Source organism: Mytilus edulis, chromosome 6 (genome assembly GCF_963676685.1).
Source record: "Mytilus edulis chromosome 6, xbMytEdul2.2, whole genome shotgun sequence".
Classification (NCBI taxonomy): domain Eukaryota; kingdom Metazoa; phylum Mollusca; class Bivalvia; order Mytilida; family Mytilidae; genus Mytilus; species Mytilus edulis.
The window spans coordinates 65,347,681-65,364,629 of NC_092349.1; the positions used below are offsets into that span (position 1 = coordinate 65,347,681).

A 16,949-nucleotide genomic window follows, 5' to 3' on the forward strand; every position below is an offset into this window, starting at 1 on the left:
TACTTGTAATTGCTAACTTTGGTAAATGTTAGTTAAAGGTATTCATGATAGATAATTTGTCTTATTCTCACTTATCTGTACTTGACTCGTTCGTCTACATATATCAATTTTTCAGATTAATAAAATAAAGCCTAACATGTTGAATGAGAAAATGTACACCTAACCAGAAGATCAAACCCCTCCGATGGCAATACATGCATATGTTACTTTTATTAAGTAAAAACCAATCAAAAACAGACATTGAATGCTAACGGATAGACAAATCGATGTGGTTTTGTTGGGTTTGTAACTATGAATGGTATATGTTCTACACTGTGTTTAATTAAGTTGATAAATCGTGTGTTTCGAAAACACTCTAAGGAACTTCTTGATCATTTTAAATTTTGATCTTCCTCTGAAATTTATTCTATAAAATTTTAATTTTTCAACCTTGTATACCGCCATGTGAAATTAAAAACTCGTCTAAAAAAAAAAAAAAAAAAAAAAAACGGTAGCTACTTTGGGATGCCCTATGGCTTGATTTGTTAATAGTGAACAAAAAACTAAAAAAATGCTAAAAAGTTGAACAAGTAATCAGTATGCTAGAGTTTCTTACTTAGAGGTAGACTTTTTCAACAAATTGTTGGCATGCCTATGGAAACAAACTGTGTACCACGTCTTATCTTATATAAATCAGAGGTGCTTAAGACACTTATCAAAAGCTAGAAACCAGATAATTTAATTTCACATTCAGATTAATTGATGACGTTTTTTCCATTAACAATCCAAACTTTGCTGATTGAGTGTCATTTATGTTTCCTGCAGATCTTAACATTTAAAATTGAAATTTAGAAAACAACAGATACGGCTTTATTTGCCTAATTGTTAACCTTTATCTCGAATTTTACACAAGTGGTCATCTCAGTACTCAAATCTATGACAAATGAGACGATTTAAATTTTGAAATAAGTTGTTTCCTCTACCTTAATATATAATGAAGCAAAATACCAGATTCCCCTGCATATGGAATATACGTTTTCCATCTCCTTGGGTATTCAAGAGCTTTCTGCAGCTACTCAGACCTACTCACCATGGTCTAAGCAGAGAGTTGATAAACCAGGATTATGTCAAAGAAGGTATTGTACTCTTTTTTTAAAAGTTCACTGGAAGTTACATTTTTTTTAACAAAGACCTAAGCTTGTTGATAAATATTCCGTAAATACTTCCTAAATAATACACAGTAAAATATAGATTCTATGTACTGACGTGGTTTATCGTCTTTCAAAATAACACGTTACAGTGTTATTTTATCTGTCTTTGTAAATCATTACTTGTACTGTTTGTATATTAAAAAAAAAAAAAGATGTGGTATGATTGCATTGAAAATATCCACAAGAGACCAAATGTCACAGAAATTAACAGCTATATGTCACCATACGGCCTTCAACAATGATCTAGGCCATACCGCATAGTAACCCATACAAGTTTGTTTTTGTTGATATTCTTTTGACGTGGCACGGTATTTATACATCTCATCAAGGTGTTATTGTTCTATATAGATGGTAAAAAAATGTATTCTTGTCCTTCATTTTTTCTTATGTGCTTTCTCTCTATACTTTTTTGCGTTTCTTGTGATTGACATATTTGTATGTTATCATAACACAAATTTGACTGCTGTAACCCTATTTTTGACATTTTTACCTGTTATGTTGTTTGGTTTGCCTTTATAATGAAATTGTATGCGACTGTCATAAAAGAAGGAGGTCCAGCTTCAATAGCTATAAAACCAGGTCCAATCGACCATTAATTTTCTACGTACATAAGGAAATGCTTGTATCAATTCATGAATATGACAGATGTTATCTATTCCTTCGATGTGACTGAGCTTTCATTTATCAAGTTGATTACGGACTTTCCTTTTTGAATTTTCATAAGAGTTCGATATTTACTTTTACCTCTTATATCGTGTATACGCTATCAAAACATTTAAATACACCAGAAAGACTGTTTTGTAAGTCTAGTAAAAAAAATCTGTTTTGTAAGTCTAGTAAAAAAAATCAAACTAAACATAATCATTGGGTCGAGATTTGAGGATGTATAAGCCTGTAGTAACGTATGTACAAATAATTTAACTTATGCATACCTGCATTAACTGTAATGAAGTTATCTGATAAATACTTGTATTCATTACACCACAAAAACATATACATTTACACTCAAAACAAAAGATCACACCATACGTGTATACGTCACCTATCTGTACTGAAATATGATTCATATACCTACGCTTTAACACGCGATTTGTGATAGATACATTTTTTTAACAGTTTAATGAGGGCAAAAGAATATCAAAGTCGCAAAGTTTCACAAGTATTGGTGTTATGTATCAAGGAGACGATCTATTTTCAATCCTCTTATTGTTACTACCAACACACAATAGTGTTATCATCTTACGTGGAAAAGAGGGGCACTTCTCTTTCCATTGTTATATAGATTCAAACTGCATGTTTGTTGAACTAATTAGCATTTCTACGCCAAATAACATAATCAAATATATTCTAATTAAAAAAATTACAAATTGATACAGTTTTAATGGAAATTATGGTGACCGATATCATGGCAGTCGAGGCCGAGCTTGTGTTAGGCATTATTAATATAAATGCGGGTTATGGAACATTAATGATTGGTCTAAATATGCAAATAGCGATACACATATTTTGATAAATAACTGCATTACAAAACTAGATCTTCATATGATTGGAATAACTGATTCTAATCTTTTGAAAAATAATATTATTAAAATTGACAATTACAAATGGTATGGAAATATTCGTAGTCATATCCATACCCGAGCGATAACTGGGTCAGGAGGCGTCAGTCTTTTAGTTAAAGAAGAATTCCTATGTTCACATAATATAAATGTTGAAGATAAATCCACAGATGGAATAATATGGGTAAAGTTCAGCGATAAAACAAATAATAAAAATATATTCTATGTGTGCGTTACATATTTACCACCTGAATTTTTTAGCTAGATCTACTAATGTACATGATTTTGTCGACACCCTTATGTCACAAATAGATCCTACTGTGGATTCATTAATTTTCGTTGGATACCAATTTTCGTGCGTTACGTGGTTACATGTAAACCACGAAATTAAATGTTCCATGAATGACAAATTTGCTATGGGCTTATAGGAAGACTGCATCAAAACCACGAAATTAAATATCCACGAACATCCATGTTTTCCCTTATCCACGAAAATTGGTACCCACGAAAATAAATGAATCCACAGTATCCCCAATGGATATCCATTCTATATATGTGGTGATTTCAATTGTCGGATAGGCGAAATGGAAGATTTTATTCCAGGAGTTGATAATTTACCTATCCTAGAAGTGGTTGATTTTAAATCCAACAGATATGGAGAATTGTTTTGTGATTTTTTGTCAAATATAAATTGTTGTGTATTAAATGGTAGAAATAGTATGAAAAATGATTTAACCTACATGTACATATCAACACGGGGTTCATCAGTTGTCGATTATTGTGTCGTACCATTATGAAAATTTAAATTGTTTCAAGAAATTTGAAGTAATAAGAGCTAGTGAATTAGCTAATGAAAGTGTTTCTATAGGGTCAGTTGAACCCAGATTTATTCCTGATCATTCCATATTATGCTGGGAAATGGAAAGTTATATGTGTGGTAATATTGAAAAGGAAAATATCAATTTAAAAAATCAAAATGTTCAGAAACGTGTAATATACAAATGTATGATGTAAAAAATATTCCAAATAGTTGGTTTGAAGATGAACATGTGATTAATAGTATAAATTCAGGTATTAGAGATATAGAAAAAAGTAATGGTGATCAAGATGATGTAGATAATATATATTGTGAATTTGTTAATATAATGCATAATGAGATGAATTCGAAACAAATACAAAAACAAAACTTTTGAATAGTTGTAACAATAAAAGAAGACGTTTCAAGAAACCGTGGTGGTCCAATGACTTGACTTCAAAGTGGAATGAGACATGTTCGGCCGAGAACCAGTATCTGCGTTGTACGAACAATAGCAATAAATCTGCATTAAGAACTTTATATTTGAACAAGAGAAAGGAATTTGATAAACTTGTTCAGCAATCTAAACGCTGTTATTGGCACCAATGTCAAGAAGACTTGTTATATATGAACAATAATGACTCCAAACAATTTTGGCGGAAAATTGGTAACATTGGTATAGGAAATGAAAGGCAATCGGCTATTCCGAATGAAGTTGTGCTGTCAGACGGTTCTGTAACAAACAATTTTGACTCAGTATTGCATAAATGGAAGGATTGGTTTTATAATTTGTTAAATCAGAGTAAAAACTCAGATACTAAACTTGTAAAAGATGATTTAAATTTAGAAAATATTATTGTTTCTGATTTATTAGATAATGAAATAACTTTTGATGAAGTTCATAATATTGTCATGAGTTCCACAATAACAAAAGTCCAGGTGTAGATTTAATTCAATCTGAATTGTATAAAAATTTCTTAGTTATTTGTACTTCAACAAAATTATTAAATTTGTGTTTTAAATCTGGTAAAATTCCAAATACTTGGAATAAAGGTATAATTAATCCAAATGAATACCAAAATGTTCAACTTCTGATCCTAGAGATCCACATACAGAGGTATTAATTTAGTGGAAGATATTAGCAGGCAAATTCGAGGGAATTGTGCAAGTGATGATACAAGCATGAAAATATACCTTTTAAGAAATAACTCCTGGCCATTGAAAAAATTCAAGATGGCCACGGCCTTTTTCTAAAATGGCTGTTTTTTGAGTTTGAAAATACTGATTTTTTCTGGAAATTTTTTCTTTTACCTTCTTTTAGTGAAAAACATCTATCAGGTTTGGTAGCTACCCTCCTTACATGTGAAGAATTTACTAGTAATGAATATTTGACATATCCAGGGTTTGCGCATGCGCGAAAATGTAACAAAGTTCATTAAAAAACATTTGAACCATTTACTATAAAATTAGTGTTTTGGGGATTTTGAATGATATTATGATTTGGTTTGATAACATTTTTTCAAGGCCGGATAGTCATGATTTAACAATTTTGCGCATGCGCAAACTATTAATAGACATAAAGAGCGATCTGTATGCACTACCAGGGTACACTGGTATAAATCGTAGTTCATGTCATTACTTTAAAAATCGAGGCTCTTGTAGAGCTGTTCGAGTAAGTGTAACATCTATGATGCCATTGTTTAAAAACAAGCCCATTCAGTTGCAATGATCAGGTATTCCATGGATAAGGCGAAAAATGTGGTTAATACAGGAGAAACATCAATAGTAACGGCAGATAAGCCACTTTTGGTAATGGCTATTCAGTGGGAATGGCCTCATTTGTACAGAGAAGATAGGTTTATCGTCATGTGAGGTAGATTGAACATTGAAATGACGTTATAAAATTATGGGTGATATATTACGTGACAGTGAGTGGATGGACATGTGTCCTCACTAAAACCAATATTGCACCTAGAACGGCAGATTCTTTGTATGTATGTTCAAATGTATCTAGGACTAGACACGCGCATCAGATAACTGTATGTGTTTTGCTTTAATTGTATATATCGGCTTAAGAAAGCTAAACACAGAATTATAATCATGTCATGACTCTGTGACGTTCAATGATTTGATAGACTGGTTAAAGGAAATATAGTCATCTCGACCACAGTTTAATTCCTGTCGTGCATTATAAAATAAGAACTTCTTGTGACTTTGGTAGTATGCTCATTTTATTAGTCAGATTTTGTACAAACAGTCCATATAAAGCATGATACCGTATTTATCGAGGTCTTGATCGTGTAAATTATTCTCGATCGTAACCGACCTTCTCCGAGATATGGCTTCCCTTCTCTAACATCAACCACAGGTGGCAATTGATTTTGAAAACTTTAATATCACTGTACGTAAAACCAGCAAATATTTTTCTTATAGCACAATTGATCAGGATAAAAACAAAATAATGCAATTGTGAAGGGCGATTTTGTTGTCAAAGGTTTAACCGAAGATCCCTTTTAGACATATGGATGGTAGCTGGACCAGAAGTCAGTAGACTATCAGATGAATTTGAAAGATCTAGTGGTTTGAGGCATTCTATAACAGATGAACGACTTAATGAACACTCTACAAAAACACAAAAGGATTTCTTTAAAAAGATCAAAGGCAAACAATACTAAGATCGTTTGAAGCAAATGCAAAACGAAGGAGAACCTGTTTCTTATAACTCAAAAAGAACAACTTCCTATTATGTCCGTAAAATAAAACTATAAATATCTTTGTCAAAAACAAAGCCAGAGAACCTTAAAATAAACTCATCATAGATACCAGGATTAAATTTAGTATATACGCCAGACGCGCGTTTCGTCTACAAGAGACTCATCAGTGACGCTCGAATCCAAAACAGTTAAAAAGGCCAAATAAAGTACGAAGTTGAAGAGCATTGAGAAACAAAATTCCTAAATTTTTGCCAAATACAACTAAGGTAAAAGTGATTGCGATATCTTTTCTAGATTTGTATTTCTTGTCACAGTAGACAAATTGACTTTGAATATTTCTTTATCCATAAAAATAAAATACTCCTTCGTTTTTGTCTCAGGATGTCACTTTAAACAGTGGTATTAAATCGGTGCAAATGGACTTGAAATAGTTTGCGATTTGCTGATCCAAATTCTGACGCATTTATAGTTGGTGGGGCGGCAACGATTAATTCCAGGCCGCCTTGTTGGGCAACACTATTTGATATATTGCAAATGATGTCATACTGCTTTACATAAAATCTTGCATCGATAAGAATTCAAGAGTAGACATAGTATATGATGTTTACTTAATGAATAATTTAAAGGCTAGATGTGACAATTCAAACGCAAGGTTCTTGTGCTAGACGGAAAGGTGTTGGTTCTGGTAGAACACCAGGGGATTGGAGTAGTTTTCTCTGTGAAGATGACAACGAAACGAAATTTTTAAAGTTTCTTGCCGACAAAATTGTTTCTTTTAAGACTAATAAGGATACTTTCCAGCTACCCCCTTGTGATCATTGGCAGGCAGATACACGAATGTTTGTCCATATTCGGCATGATTATGAAAATTGTTGTAAAACGGTATTTTAGGTAGCACTTACAAATATGTAGTAGTATTAAGAATTGCAGCACTCCCAAAATAGGGTGGAACAAACTGTGGATAGGTTTTGGCAGGCATGAAGACTTTTGATTGCTTCAAGTACGTGACATATCAAATGCGTTATGTCCTTGTGTAGCTACTCTTCCTTTCGTTCATGCATTCAGTGGATGTGATACTTGTCGGATTTTCGTGGGAAAGGGAATAGGTCAGTTTGGATGACATGGGAAGTATTTCAAGATGCAAGGGACGTTTTTTTTCTTCGCTGAAGTATAAAGACACATACATGGACATCATCTGAAGCATTTTTTTGCATCATGTATGACAGAATAAGTTCAACATTTGCTGTTAACGAGGCACGATGTTATTTGTTACCCAGGAAACAGCGGCATTGTGATGCAGTTCCGCCTACAAGAGTTTTTGTCCGGAGCGCATCCGAAGAGAAGCATATTAAGGAGGACAAGTTTGAGCTCAGCCGGATTTATGTATCCGACAGGTACATGTACCAAGTCATGAACACTGGGGTTGGATGAAACCAAAAAGGACTTCTTCGGCTGCCGTTAACGTTGCACCCTCCTGTCAGGAACTTTTGAAATGCGGAGGCAAAAAATCCAGCTGTGTTGGTAACTGTAAATGTTACCGTTCTGTCCTTCTTTGTCCGGGTTTTTGTGTTGGCTACTGTCAGATAATTATAAGATAACCAACCTGTCTTTCTAACAAAACTAGGCATTTAAACTTAACAAAGAATGTGATATCACTTGTTAAGTTGATGAAAGTTATAAAAAAAATATATTTTCAAATGTTTTGCCGCCATTTTAGAACCGGAAGTCATCTTTTTTGTCATTTATGTGTTGTTTTGTCGTTTTTTTAGGAACTGTAATTTACGTTTTATCAAAACTTACATTGGACTATACCTATAACACAGCTTTCAAGGATTTACGAAATGTAGCCAACTGGATATGACGCCATTTGCCAAAAAATCGGTGGCCATCTTGAAAAAAATGGAAATTTTTGATGGCCAGCACCTGATTTTTAAAAAAAATTAAAAACTGGAGTTATAAAGTGATAGTAGAAATGTTGAAACTTTACAATATGGACAGATTTTGTAATGTAGATGATTATATACTGGATAAAAATATAATTCATCAGTTAGAAGTTAATATTTTTGATAATTATAAAACTGAATGGAGTACAATGCTTGATTCTGATGGTCAAGGAAATACGTTAAGAACTGATAAATTGTTTAAATTTTCATATTCTACTGATTAATATTTGTTGCAAAATATACCTACGTTATCGAAGTGCATATGCGAAATTTAGATGTGGAGTGGCACCTTTAAAAATTGAAACTGGTCGTTACGAAAGATTAGATTTAGATAAAAGATTATGTTTCAATTGTGATGATATAGAAGATGAAAAAAACATGTATTGTTAACATGTCCATTATATGAAGATTTAAGGCAGTCTTTATTTATTGATATAATTTAACAAAATGATATGTTTTAAACTTTGTCAGATGATGAAAAATTTATATTTTTGTTCAAAAATGAAATGTTTGTAGTTCTGTTCTGTTGCCTAAACCTGCCATAATATTTTATTACGACGAAAAAGTATCTTATTCTGTTAAAAATCAGTTATTTTTATTATGTATATGTATCAGGTTTTATCCTTGGATGTGCATGGTGATATTGCACTTTTATGTTTTGTGTAAAAACAAAACTATATTCAATTCTGTTGTTTTAAAATTGTATATAACAGTCTCTCATAGTTCTTTTAAGAATGGCACATGCATTCTTAATTTCATATTGTTTACTTAATATTATATTGTGTTTATACTTGTATGTATGTGGTGAGACTTTAATAAACTATTGAATCTACGATTTAAATGACAAAAAAGGGAAAATAGTGGGAGATATTATGGACATAATTGTGCAAATCGTGATACAAGCATGAAATTTGATATAAAGGTTGACCAAATAATAATTAAAAAAAATCAGCTGCTGGCCATCAAAAATTTCCATTTTTTCAAAATGGCCACCGATCAATTTTGCAAATGGCGTCATATCCAATTGGCTACATTTCGTAAATCTTTTAAAGCTGTGTTATAGGTATAATCCAATGTAAGTTTTGATAAACGTAAATTACAGTTCATAAAGTACGACAAACCAACACATAAATGACAAAAAAGAGTGACATCCGGTTCCAAAATGGCAGCAAAATTTGAAATTTCTATTTCTTTCTATAATGTCCATCAACTTAACAAGTGATATCACATTCTTTGTAAAGTTTGAATGCCTAGTTTTATTAGAAAGACAGGTTGCTTACCTTATAATTATCTGACAGTTGCCAATACAAAATCCCGTAGAAGGAGAGACAGAACGGTAGCATTTAAAGTTACCAACACAGCTGGATTGTTTGCCTCCACATTTCTAAAGTGCCTCACAGGAGGATGCAACGGCAGACGAAGAAGTCCTTTTTTGTTTCCAAGTGTCGTCGATTTTTTTTCTTTCATCAATCCCCAGCGTTCATGACTTGGTACATGTACCTGTCGAATACATAAATCAGACTGAGCCCAAACTTGTCCTTCGTGATATGCCTCTCTTTGTGCTCCGGAAAAAAACTCTTGTAGACGGAATTGCATCACAATGCCGCTGCTTCTTGGCTATCAATTTACATCGTGCCTCGTTAACAGCAAATGTTGATGTTGTTCTGTCATACATGATGCAAACAAATGCTTCTATGATGTCCATGTATGTGTTTTTATACTTCAACGAATAAAAAAAAATGTCCCTTACATTCCCATGTCATCCAAACTGACCTATTTCCTTTCCCACGAAAATCCGACAAAGTGTCATGGACGAAGGAAAGAGTAGCTACATGGGGACCAAACGAATTTGATGTGTCATGTACAGAAGGCCATTAAAAGTTTTCATTCCTACCAAAAGCGATCCACAGTTTGTTCCACTATATTTTGGGAGTGCTGCAATTCTTAATACTACTACATCTGTGTCAGTGCTACCTAAAATTACTCTTTGCAACTATTTTCATAATCATGCCGAACATGGACAAACATTCGTGTATCTTCTTCAGCGTGATTACACGGGGGTAGCGGGAAAGTATCCTTATTGGAATTGCAAAGAACATTTTCACCATGAGTAAAATACACATCTTTATTGGTCTCTAAAGAAGCAATTATGTCGGCAAGAAACTTGAAAAATTTCGTTTCGTTGTCATCTTCACAGAGAAAACTACTCCAAACTCCTGGTGTTCTACAAGAACCAACACCTTTCCGTCTAGCACAAGAACCTTGCCTTTGTTTTGTCACAGCTAGCCTTTGAATTATTTATTTAGTTAACATCAAATACAATGTCTACTCATGAATACTTATCGATGCAAGATTTTATGTAAGGCAGTATGACATCATTTGCAAAATCTTTACCCAACAAGGTATTAACCATTGCTGCCCCACCAGCGATAAATGCGTCAGAATTTGGATCAGCAAATTGCAAAATGTTTCAAGTATACTAATTTGCACCGAATCAATACCACTGTTGAAAGTGACATCCTGGGACAAAAAAAAGGAGGAGCAGTTTGTTTTTTATGGATAAAGAAATATTCCAAGTTAATGTGTCTACTGTGACAACAAAAATAAAAGTCTAAAAAAATATCGCAATCACTTTGTTTTTTAGCTTTGTTTTTGACAAAGGCGTTTACAGTTTTATTTTACGGACATAATAGAAAGTTTTCTTCTTGATCTGGTTATAAAATGCAGGCTCTCCTTCGTTTTGCATTTGCTTCAAAAGATCTTCGTATTGTTTGTCTTTGATCTTTTTAGAGAAATCCTTTAGTGTTTTTGTAGAGTGTTCATTCAGTCGTTTATCTGTTATAGAATGCCACATACCACTAGATCTTTCAATTTCATCTGGTAGTCAATTGAATTCTGGTCCAGCTACCATTCATATGACTAAAAGGGATCTTCTCTTAAACCTTATAATGACAACAACATCGCCCTTCCCAATTGCATTATTCTGGGATTTTTTGTCTGATCAATTATGCTATAAGAAAAATATTTGCTGGTCGTACATACAGTGAAATCAATTGCCACCCGTTGGTGATGTTAGAGAAGGGAAGCGTTATCTCGGAGAAGGTCGGTTACGATCGAGAATAATTTACACGATCAAGACCTAGATAAATACGGTATCATGCTTTATATGGACTGTTTGTACAAAATCTGACTCATGAAATGAGCATACTACCAAATTCACAAGAAGTTTTTAATTTATAATTGAACGCCAGGAATTAAACTGGTTGAAAAGACACCAGTCTATCAAAAATCATTGAATATCACAGAGTCATGACAGGATTATAATTTCTGTGTTTAGCTTTAATTCAAGCAAAACACATACAGTTATCTGATGCGTGTGTCTAGTCCTTGGTACATTTGAACATACATACAAAGGATCTGCCGTTCTAGATGTTGCAATATTGGTTTTAGTGAGGACACATGTCCATCCACTATCAAGTAATATATCACCAAGATTGTTATAACAAGTCATTTCAATGTGCAATCCACCTAACATGACGATAAACTTATCTTCTCTGTACAAATCAGGCCGTTCCCACTGAATAGACATTACCAAAAGTGGCTGATCTGTCGATACTATTGGTGTTTCTCCCGTATTAACCACATTTTTCGCCTTATCCATCGAATACCTAGCTTGTTTTTAACAGTGTCATTATAGATGTTACACTTACTTAAACATCTCTACAAGAGCCTGGATTTTTAGAGTAATGAGATGAACTACGATTTATACCAGTGTGCCCTGGTAGTGCAAACCAATCGCTCTTAATGTCTATAAAAAGTTTGCGCATGCGCAAAATTGTTAAATCATGTGTATCATAACCTTGAAAAATGTTAACAAACTAAATCATAATATCATTGAAAATCCCAGAACACTTATTTTATAGTAAATAGTTCAAATGTTTTTTCAATGAATTTTGTTACATTTTCGCGCATGCGCAAACCCTTTATATGTCAAATATTCATTTCTAGTAAATACTTCACATGTAAGGAAGGAAGCTACCAAACCTGATAACTGTTTTTCACTAAAGAATGATAAAAAAACGTTTTCCAGCAAAAATCAGTATTTTCAAACTGAAAAAAAAACAGCCATTTTAGAAAAAGTCCGTGGCCATCTTGAAAAAATGATTTCTTTTAATGGCCAGCAGTTGTTTCTTAAAAAGTATATAATAATGATGCTTTGTGGTAATTTTCATGCTTGTATCATCATTAGCACAATTCCATCGATTTTGCCTGCTAATATCTTCCACTAAAAGGGGGTATTTCTTTCAGCAGAATTAACGTCAATTTTAGAGTACTCTCCTACTATGACCATAAAAAATTCCAAGAGAGGACAAACTGAATAAACTACAATGTTTATCATTACATTCATTTTTGCATAAAAGATTTTTCATAAAACACTAAGTCGACATAATTTTATTTTTTTAATCAAAATGACTGGTTTTGCCTTGGGAGATAAGATTTGCACTTAATCACCAGTCGAAGTACTATCGTCTGTCTGGTAGACTAGGAATCCAGAAAACGATGTGTAGTCTTCACCGTGTAAAGTTCCTTTACCTTGCGCTCCTGTTCTAATCCAAACATGTTGTCCTTTGTCAACCTATAAAAAGTAAAGAAAATATCATGAACGCATATTATTATTGCCACTATGTCCAAACATACACGCCTATAGCAGGAAAAATGTAAATGCACTTTAAAACAGCAAGCAATGAAGCGGAATCTCTACAACAGCGAACATTTATTTAGTCGATGTTTAGCTACATTTCACACCATACGATGAGCTTAAGTTGTTAACCTTTACGACATTTGGTATATGGTCACATTGACAATCATACCACATCTTATTTAAATAGTAAAATATGTCGAGCTCGAGGTGACAAATAGATGCGTGGCGTAAACATTTAATCCAACAATCAATCAATAATTTGAATCATTTTGATTTTATATATAATTATATATGCTGTATAATTTAAGTCATCTTTACTAAGTACAATGAAGTTTTCATAATTTCTAGCTTATCCTTTTATAAATAAAAATTAAAATGAAAATGGTGAATTTGTCCAAGAGACAAGAAACCGATCAAAGAGCAGACAAAAGCCGAAGTACTAACCTTCAGAAGAATTGTTTGGGAGGAGCTACCATAATCGTCTTCATTCTGGTCACCTTTTGTGTCTGCATACGCCCATGCCATTGGTTTACCTTCGAGTACTAATTCAGTGGACTGGTAGTCAGTAGCGTCAACGTTGTTAGTCCAAGAAAAACAATATAATCCAGACACTGGAGCGGTAAACATGCCATTCACATCGTTGTAGACATCAGGGCTGGTTGAAGTGAAGACCTACAATTTATAAAGTATTTGATTTCAAACTGTTTATTCTTTTATGATTTTTTTTAAATATAATTAACTGGATCGTTAATGAGCTAGTTCACAAGGAAACAACAGTTAGAAAGAAATGTCCGTGCTAACGGCCCCAGCTTGTCTGGCAAAACAGCCGTTGGACGTCAGAGTAATCTCGGACTACTGTCCAAAGTAAGTCGTCAGTTGTCGGTTTTAGTACTTTTAGTCGATTGTTACCTTTCCATTTTTTGTTCATTGGCAAATCTTAAGATGTCGCTCGCACATTGTCAAAAACAAAGATTTGTAAATATTGTAAATACTAGGTTGAAGAATAAAATATAAAAAAAGAAGATGTGGTATGATTGCCAATGAGACATCTGTCCACAAGAGACCAAAATGACAGAGACATTAACAAATATAGGTCACCGTACGGCTTCAACAATGAGCAAAGCCCATACCGCATAGTCAGCTATAAATGGCCCCGATAAGACATTAAAAAACAATTCAAACGAGAAAACTAACGGCCTTATTTATATAATCACGAAAAACAAATATGTAACACATAAACAAACGACAACCATTGAATTACAGGTCTTGACTTGGGACAGTTACATACATAAATAATGTTGCGAGGTATGTTAGCGGGATCCCCCTCCCCTAACCTGGGACAGTGGTATAACAGTACAACATAAGAACGAACTATAAAAATCAGTTGAAAAAGGCTTAACTCATCAGATGGACAAAAATACAAGTGGACGTGGCCGAGTACTTATATATCCCGACACAAAAAAAAAGGCGGTCTCAGTTTTAAGATATTGAAAATTGAAAATAAGTAAGATCTGAAACATGCTGAAAACAAATTCTGTTTCAAACATTTTACATTGCTGATACCAAATAGTCTAAGTACTGTCCACACCCTTGAAGTTACCCCCCCCCCCCCCCCCCAAAAAAAACCCGAAATGTTTCGTCTTTCTTTCTATAAAAGGACTACTACATGTTAATTTGTAGCATCGATTTTCTGCCTCGATTATATAAATTGGGATGGCATTATTGCTTCTGGTTTGAAGTCCGTCCAGTATGATCAATTTTGTTTTGTTATTCATGGTGGTTTACAAAAACAAACGGTCACATCAATTGCAAGTTTAAACAAATAACCCGTTGCTTGTGGTGTTACAAAAATGTACCTTTTAAAATTGTTTACCAAACTAGGGATTTGAGCCCAATTTTAAGGTTCAATAATCAGTGAAATAATGTGGAAGCGGGCATGGTGTCCTGGAAAGACAGATTATTGCTCCCCCTTCGGAACAAAGGTTCACTTACGTCATCGAAGACAACTGCATGATGAGGATCCATTGCATGTACACTGTGCCTCAACGCAGCGTAAAACGCCACCTGGGATGAAGTGAATGCTCGTTTCTTCACTGAAATTTTGTCACATTGTAATTAATATTGTCACATTGTAATTACTCATTATTATATGTACATGTATATTCAAATATTCAAAAAAGTGCTTCTTTACTACATGTATGTTTAGATACATGTATGTATGTAAATAAACTAGTTCTGTTAAAACAATGATTTTTTTATGTGTTGGTTTAAAAACAATGATCGAGATCAAATATAAATGTGCCCGTTGCGTATCCACAACTTTTTATAAAGGGGGAGCATTGACTGCCATAAGAGGGGGAATTAAACAGTCATGGCTTTAATGCTTCACTATATATATTCAACGAAAAGGGGTGGGGTGTTTGGGGCCTAGTTCCGCCTAGGTGTGCAGTCCATATGCGGGATGTATAGAGACATATTAAATACGAAGCCCACTAATTTTCTGTTAAAATTGATATCGAACTTATAATTGTGTATGCCAGCTGCATTAGGGTAAAGTAAAAAAAGCCCGTAATATTGCTTAAGTCATATACACCTGAATATGTATGCGCTATGTCGCACTGGTTGTTAGGGAGCTGCCATTTGAATTTTAAGGGGGGGGGGGGGGGGGGGGGGGGGCTAGGATGAAATTTGAAAAAAATAGGCAGGACATGAATTTTGAATTAAAAAAAAGGCAGGATGAGACACTTGCAAAAAAAAAGTCAGGATGACAATTTAGGTAAAAAAAAAGTCAGGATAAACTAAAAAAAAAAAAAAAAAAGGCAGGACCGAATAGAGTGAAAAAAAAAGGCAGGACAGAGATTACAACTAAAAAAGAAAGCAGGACAAAAATTTTCATCCTAGCCCCCCCCCCCCCCCCCCCCCCCCCCCTAAAAATCAAATGGTAGCTCCCTTAAGCAGCAATCAGTTAAATGTTCGATTACTCACTCACTCAATCAGTTCCCTTTCAAGTCGATAGTCGGTGTTTTGTTTCAAAATAAGACCTGTCATATACGACACTAGACGTTAAGTAACCAGCAACCTATCATTTTTACGACATTACCAATAAAGAAAGGTGTTAATAAACAATAGTTATTGAAATACTGAAACCATTTGAACAACAATGTGAGTACTCACCCGTACGCTCGGATTTTAAATTTTCGATTGTTTTCATCGCCTTGGACAATCTTTCTGCAAGATCGAGTTTTGTGATTTCGGCATTTTTCAATCTTGACGCAAGATCTGTAACACGCTCTCTGAGTTTCTGCACATCCTGCTTCAGTGTTACAAGGGACTTCTTCAACTCTCCTTTAACTGGTTTAAGAAAACCAGCCAAAGAGAATAAAACTGCTAAATACAAACAAGTCTTCATTTAGATTTGGTAAGTGCACAGCCTTGTTTGAAGATTTGGTTATATTTCACTGGATCTTATCATTAAAATGTAGATAAGAGGAATGTCTGTGATAATCAAGGAGGTGTGTGTGTCAAGAAGTAAAATCACAATTTAAACGCTATCAATCCTATACAATAATCAGGTCATTAGTTTTCAAGTTTGATTTGTCATTTCATATATAAAAAAATAGGATGAGTTATGATTGCCAATGAGACAACTCTCCAGAAGAGACCAAAATGACTCAGAAATTAACAACTATAGGTTACTGTACGGCCTTCAACAATGAGCAAAGCCGATACCGTATAATCAGCTATAAAGGGTCCCAAAATGATAATGTAAACTATTCAAACGAGAAAACTAACGGCCTTCTTTATGTCATAAAATGAACGAAAAACAAATATGTAACACTTAAACTTATGACCTACTATGCAGTATGGATTTTTTTGTCATTTATATATTGAAGGCCGTACGGTGACTTACATTTGATAATTACTACGTCATTTTTTGTTTCTGTTGGAGATCTAGAGATGTCTCATTGGCAATCACACCACATCTTTTTATTTTAAATTGAACGCGTAGTTAGGTCGGTAACAAGAACGAAGATAAATCTCAAAG

The 16,949-nt window shown here is 33.8% G+C and overlaps 1 protein-coding gene across 1 annotated transcript; it reads right to left on the bottom strand.

Annotated features, from left to right (window-relative positions):
* Positions 1 to 12,649: 12,649 nt before the first annotated feature.
* LOC139526778 (complement C1q-like protein 4) lies at positions 12,650 to 16,377 on the bottom strand. The gene is made up of 4 exons (XM_071321943.1): positions 16,079 to 16,377; positions 14,897 to 14,997; positions 13,349 to 13,576; positions 12,650 to 12,838 (listed from the first exon to the last, which is right to left on the bottom strand). The coding sequence occupies exons 1-4, from the start codon at positions 16,311 to 16,313 to the stop codon at positions 12,707 to 12,709; spliced, it is 696 nt and encodes a 231-aa protein (XP_071178044.1). The 5' UTR covers positions 16,314 to 16,377; the 3' UTR covers positions 12,650 to 12,706.
* Positions 16,378 to 16,949: the final 572 nt, after the last annotated feature.

Coding starts and splice junctions, on each gene's coding strand:
- LOC139526778 (XM_071321943.1), bottom strand. CDS start 16,313: ATGAAGACTTGTTTGTATTTAGCAGTTTTATTCTCTTTGGCTGGTTTT. Junction 14,998..16,078: donor TTTAAAATCCGAGCGTACGG/GTGAGTACTCAC, acceptor ACAAAATTTCAG/TGAAGAAACGAGCATTCACT. Junction 12,839..13,348: donor CCCAAACAATTCTTCTGAAG/GTTAGTACTTCG, acceptor TACTTTTTATAG/GTTGACAAAGGACAACATGT.